At 42.3% G+C, this 6,370-nt stretch overlaps 1 protein-coding gene across 1 annotated transcript; it reads left to right on the forward strand.

Annotated features, from left to right (window-relative positions):
- On the forward strand, nucleotides 1–5,727 carry LOC133919511 (CAAX prenyl protease 1 homolog). Its single transcript, XM_062363926.1, has 14 exons — nucleotides 1–323; nucleotides 1,247–1,394; nucleotides 1,520–1,604; nucleotides 1,685–1,780; nucleotides 2,523–2,588; nucleotides 2,748–2,846; nucleotides 3,033–3,146; nucleotides 3,361–3,471; nucleotides 3,574–3,636; nucleotides 3,743–3,835; nucleotides 4,425–4,538; nucleotides 4,748–4,819; nucleotides 4,904–4,969; nucleotides 5,284–5,727. Exons 1-14 carry the CDS (start codon nucleotides 293–295, stop codon nucleotides 5,401–5,403), a joined length of 1,278 nt encoding a protein of 425 aa, XP_062219910.1. The 5' UTR covers nucleotides 1–292; the 3' UTR covers nucleotides 5,404–5,727.
- The last annotated feature ends 643 nt before the right edge of the window (nucleotides 5,728–6,370 follow it).

Here is a 6,370-nt window from a genome sequence, read left to right on the forward strand (position 1 = left end):
GTCGAAGGAGCCGACGCGTCTCAGAACCAAGCGGCATTCTCCACTGCCAGGCCCCCGTCTTCAGCCGTTTCCAAGTTCCGCCGGCGTGAGCGCAGTCTCGAGGACGCCATATTTATACCTTCCTTCCTTTCTTCCCCAACTCCGAGCAACCGAATCGAGCAAAGCACCCCTCCACCGCATCACGCTTCCCCTCTTCGTAATATTCCCTACTCCTGCCCCCTCCCCCGGTCCCTAGCCTCAGCTCCGCCTCTCGATTTCCGAAGCGCCCGCGCCTCCGTTTCCCCCGGCTCCAATGGCCCTGCCCTACCTGGAGGCCGTGCTGTGTGAGTCTCCGCCTCCCCGCCGCTCATTGGATGGTGTACTAGTCTCTTGCTCGCCCGATCCGCGTGGTGTCCTGGGTTTGGGTGAGACGCGGGATCCTTGTTTAAACCCTAGGGTTTGTGGAGTGCGTGGGGTGAGGGTTCTTTGCGCTGCTGGATTTTGCCCGTGCCGTGGATTCGATTGGGGTGCGGCGTAGTGCGATAATGGTCTGTTGGAGTGGCCTGGTTTCTGGAGTGGAGTCGAGTGAGGAGTCGAGTGAGCGTAATGTGACGTGAACGGCATTTATTGCGAGATGTTAGCTTGAGAGAGTGGAGTGGAGCACCGAGGATGCTGCTATCGAGTGATAGGATGTTCGTCTCTCTGTGCTATCTGATGGTGTTGAGTGATTAGATGTTCCTAAAGTACACAACTTGATGCGTGCAAATGGTTAAATCAAAGCATAAGGTCTGAGAGACAGAACTTAGTTCTCGGTGCAGTGAAGAGCCTCTGTGGTTTTGATTGGTGGAGTGAGTGAAGAGATGCTTGAGAGCTGCAAACTTAATCCAGTTCAATTGACTAATTTGGTGGTTATTGGCTGATTTTGTAAACTTCTGTTTGTGATGGGATGTTGTCTGTGATGGGATGTTCTGTTCTTCTGTATCAGGATGCGATGTTTTGTAGATTTGGTGATGTCTTGTTAGTGTGAACTGCGTACTAGTAATAGGATTTGGTGATGGGTCTTCTCTAAAAACGTGAGTCATGTTCTTCTCTTAGCTTTGGTATTAGCGGTGTTGATATATGCCAATTCAAAGTTTGTCAGCCATTCATATGAATGAAGTCAAGAATTTAGATCTTATTCCTTGATTACATGATATATTTACCTTCATCGTTGTTTACTTGTTGATTATTTATGACTGATGCTTTTCTCAATGTATCCATGTTGCAGGCTTCATGATTCTCATGTACATATTTGAGACATATCTTGACATTCGTCAGCATAGAGCCCTCAAGTTACCAACGTTGCCGAAACCCCTGCTAGGAGTAATTAGTAATGAAAAGTTTGAACGGTCTAGAGCTTATAGCCTCGACAAAAGGTTCATATATTGCTGTTCCACCTTTTGCAACCGTACTTCATAAAATCATTTCTAACGTCCAAATTCAGTATATGCCTTATCTTTTTAGATTGTTGATGTTGATTTTTTTTTGCTTCATATTACAGTTATTTCCATTTTGTTCACGAGGTCATGACTATTGTGATGGATACCACAATGCTGTACTATAAAGTTCTTCCCTGGTTTTGGAAGGTAAAGAAAATCTCTTGCTTCCATGAATGAACCTCCTTATGCAAATGTTTTATTTGTGGCTATCCCATATCTTTCTGCAGAAATCTGGTGAATTAGTAACCAACGTTGGCCTGAATGCTGAGAATGAGATAATACACACTCTTGCGTTCTTAGCTGGTGCCATGGTTTGGTCACAGGTAATCTATGCTAATTCAATTATCATGTTTTTTTTTTATCTCCATTACATTCAGATTAGCTTTAGTAGTCTTTTGGCACTTAAACCGGGGTAGGTATAAAGTGAGACATTTGCTTACTTTCATTGACAATTGGTAGCTTTAGTGTGTTCTAACATCAATGCTGGATCATCTATGACTATGGTGTTGTCGCGGGGTGTTTGTTACGACTTATAAGTCAGGACTGGAGAGCAGCACATTATGATTCATGATACCTATGAACCCCTTGATGCACACCATAATCTTATGTGCTTTTGATCCTGAATTTTTTGTGACTCTCATTATACTTTCTCTCTGTTGGGCCAATTTATTTTCCAGGTCTTTAAATTTCTGTTAATAGAAAAACTGGAAAAAAGATGTGATTTATCTTTTATCAGATTACTAGCCCATGTGTACTTCAACATTTTCACTAATGTTTAAATTTTGTTAAAAAAATGTGATGTGCAAGGCGCATTTATCTTTGAATTTGCATGGATCAAGATTTTGAGTTCTTTGGGTTGAGTAATTAGCCTTGCTATTGAATGCTTCAGTGATCAACCAGTAATTTTGAATCTGGACCCATGTTCATAGCTTATTTACAATCAGCCCTACTAGAACTGTGCCATGTTGTTCTTTTATGGCGAAGCAACTTCTTTTGTAAAACTCCAATGGGTTCGCCAAATCCACTGCTTGATGTGAAACACTTTGCATACTTCTTGCCATGCAGATTACAGACTTGCCATTCTCTCTTTACTCAACTTTTGTTATAGAGGCTCGACATGGTTTTAACAAGGTGCGCTCACTTTTTCCAATTTTAACTTTTGTTTGTTAGCTAGGAATGTATATTTGAACTTTGGCAACTTGCAGTGATTGATAAGTGCTAAAGTAGTAACTGCGCATCATTTCCTGATGTATATATTACTGAGATTTCTCTTGCTTTGTACCTTTTTAGCAAACTATATGGCTCTTCATTAGGGATATGGTCAAAGGAATTTTACTATCCATGTTAATTGGACCGCCAATCGTGGCTGCTATCATCTTCATAGTACAGGTAGCTCCTTCCATTCTATTATTTAAAAGTTGATTATTAACTAGTATGTGTAGAGCATGTCTTTTGCCTTTGTCCTGTTTTTGTGGGATGCTCTCCAAGGTCCACAAAATCAAAATCACACATAACTCAGTAGTTTCGTCAAAGTGCGTCAACCGATTCATTCATTTCTTTTCCGTGTTGTTTCAGAATGGAGGACCTTACCTGGCTATATATCTCTGGGGCTTTATGTTTGCGTTAGCTCTCTTGATGATGACAATATACCCCATCGTGATAGCTCCTCTGTTCAACAAATTCACTCCCGTGAGTATCTTTTCTTGCTGTACAGTGTACGGTGTACCTTGTATTCTTGGTTCACTTGTCTGTTTTTGTGGAGAATGGTATTGGCATCCATGCTCTGTCTGCTAACTATTGTCTTGTTTTACTAAATTAGCTTGATCTTATAAGCTATGTGTATTGCACTTCGAAGATTCTTCTGACGTAAGACTGAATTTTGTGTTTGCACTGATGTCAACAGCTTCCTGAAGGAGTACTCAGGGAGAAAATAGAGAACTTAGCAGCTTCGCTCAAGTTTCCTTTGAAAAAGCTTTTCGTGGTGGATGGGTCTTCCAGATCAAGCCACAGTAATGTATGTTAATTACTCTACGTGCACTCCTGCGGAGTTGGGGTTCATTGCTAACTAGTGAACAATAGTTTTATGCTGCTATTTCAACTGACAATTCTCTTTCAGGCTTACATGTATGGTTTTTTCAAGAATAAGCGCATAGTACTCTATGACACATTGATTCAACAGGTTCCATGCTTCAGAAAATCTTCTTTTACCACTTTAAGTTATTTTGTTTCATGAAAATGTTGCCATGCCTGCACGGAATTGACCTGTTTTCTTCTGTTGGCTTCAGTGTAGTAACGAGGATGAGATAGTTTCTGTCATTGCACATGAACTTGGGCACTGGAAACTCAATCATACTGTCTATTCCTTTGTAGCTGTCCAGGTATCCTCTCATCCAGATAACTAATTATAATCTTTGCAAGTTTGCACTAGCATTTGCATACTTGTTGGCTAAAGATAGTGTAGTTATCCAGTGAGCTTTTCTTTTAAGGTGCGGGTTAGCCCAAAAATCCTTCATTGGTTTTCCTTAATAAATAGCATGTGCCAATGCTTTTCTTGAGAGGACATGTTTAACTGTATCATTGTATCAATTGGCACGGTTATGCTGGATTACACTACAACACGGATAATTTGGTAGGCTCTTATATGTGCCAGCATATTTAGATAAATGCCCCAGAATACTTTAAGGGGGCATGTGCTGAGAAAACAGTCGCAGGGTCTAGGGCCCTTGTTGTGTTCGTAGATTTATCCATGGCACATGTGTGTGCCCTGCCCTTGGTACTAGCATGGCATATATTTGTGCCAGGATAAACAATATATAGCAACTGTGCCTCGCTTGCACAGTTGAGACTGAAAACTAAGGTTGGGGTACTGGAGAAAAGTGTATCCATAGATATAAGCAGTTGATGACTGGGACTGGTGACCTATTTCAATAATTTTTCTGAATTATCATTTCATTACTTTTTGTGCAGCTACTTATGTTTCTACAATTTGGAGGATATACTCTAGTAAGGAACTCCAAAGATCTATTCCAAAGTTTTGGTTTTGAGGACCAGCCTGTAATAATTGGGCTGATCATTTTTCAGGTATGTTATGCACATCTTTCTTAACAAGTGTTATCATGCTATTTTTTCTCTCGAGATTATTGGGTACTAATCACTAAGTTCTTCCTAACAAGACAATCTGTAGGTGTTTACACTTTTCATTTAAAATTGTCGTGAGATGCATTGTTATATGGATTTCCAGTATTGTTATTGTTGTTACTCGATTGACACTTGTGTTGTTTTGATTACAGCACACCATAATACCTCTCCAACACCTTCTGAGTTTTTGCCTGAACCTTGTCAGCAGAGCATTTGAATTTCAGGTTTATTCTTCTATCACCCCCCAAGTTTTCTGCTATTGATAGCTTTAAAGCTTTTGGTTGCACTTACTTTAATCCAATTTCTAGGCTGATGCCTTTGCCAAGAACCTTGGATATGCCGCTCAGCTCCGGGCAGCCCTTGTTAAACTACAGGTAATCATCTAAGGTTATTTTGGTTTACTCTGTGTTTCTTATAGTTGGCAATGGAATTACTGTATTATTTTTCTAATGGACATCTCAACTGCAAGGTGTGATCATAACTCCATTATGTAGCGTACTTTCACTCTTGAAGTTCAATGCTGGAATCGAGCAACTGCATTTTTCACTAGCATACCATGTTTTACTCTTGGCTGTCATCTTTTTTGAACTTGGTGAAAATGTTGTTTATGCACACAAACCATTATACATGCTGTTAAACTAGCAAAAGATTTGCACAAAGTAATCTGAAGCGTGTTCGAAAATTTCAGGAGGAGAACTTGTCAGCAATGAACACGGATCCATGGTATTCTACATATCACTACTCCCATCCACCTCTTGTCGAAAGGCTGCAAGCTCTTGAAGAGTCAGACAGCAAAAAGGAAGACTAATGGAAGAGGACTGAGCTGATGTTATTCTTGAAGCGCCAAAGTCTTGGATCCTTTTGTGATCTACCATATGAATTTCCCTGTCGTGCACAAGGATTTTGAGGGGTTTGATACAGGAGGGTGTTGTGAACTACCATATGGATTTCTGTAAGCATTCAGCCCATGCAAGGTAACAGGCGCACATGCAAGGTGTATTAAGATAGTTTCCGTTCATCAATAGATTTCGTAGATTGGTCTGTACACAGGTGTAATAGCCTTCGAATATTGAGAAATAGAATCGCATCAACTATTAAAGTGCTAGATGCTCTGATGATGCATCTCGATGAAGTTCTTGTGTTTGACTTATTCTTCTGCAAGTACTCACGTTCCACTAAAACCACATGCACGTTTACAGGTAGTAAGACGATTACGAACAACACGTCTTCCATTTGCAATCCAGACGAGGATGCGGTGAGTTGCTGAGTGTGTGTGCTGACTCCCGCCTCCAAAACGAGCTCACTCTCCACCTCGCCTCTGCTCCTGCTGCCTGTCCAAGGCACCACCGCTGCTCCCACCTCCGTTGACCTACTCTGCGCTGCTCACCTTCACGCTCTATGCTGCCCTTTTCAAGTCCGGCGCGCTTCATTCCCTACAACCCCTCGCCCTGTTGAACTTCCTCATGCATGCTTATCTCTAATGCGGCCTCCTCTCTAGCGCGCTCCTCCTGCTCGACAAAACGCCCTGCTGCGATGCCGCCACCTACTCCTCCCTCATCTCCGTGCACTGCCGCCGTGGCACGCCTCAGACGCCTCCCTGGACATGCTGGCCTGGGGTGCCAACCTGGGTTTGCTAGTGACCAGAGATTGGGGAGGATGGTGCATGGCTACCTGGTGGTAGGTGGGTTCTGCGGTGACCCATTCGTGGTTGGCTCGTTGATCAATACATGCGCCAATGTTGGGGATGCGGTGAGCGCACGAAGGCTGGTTCTTGG

This window comes from Phragmites australis, chromosome 5, assembly GCF_958298935.1.
Source record: "Phragmites australis chromosome 5, lpPhrAust1.1, whole genome shotgun sequence".
NCBI lineage: Eukaryota > Viridiplantae > Streptophyta > Magnoliopsida > Poales > Poaceae > Phragmites > Phragmites australis.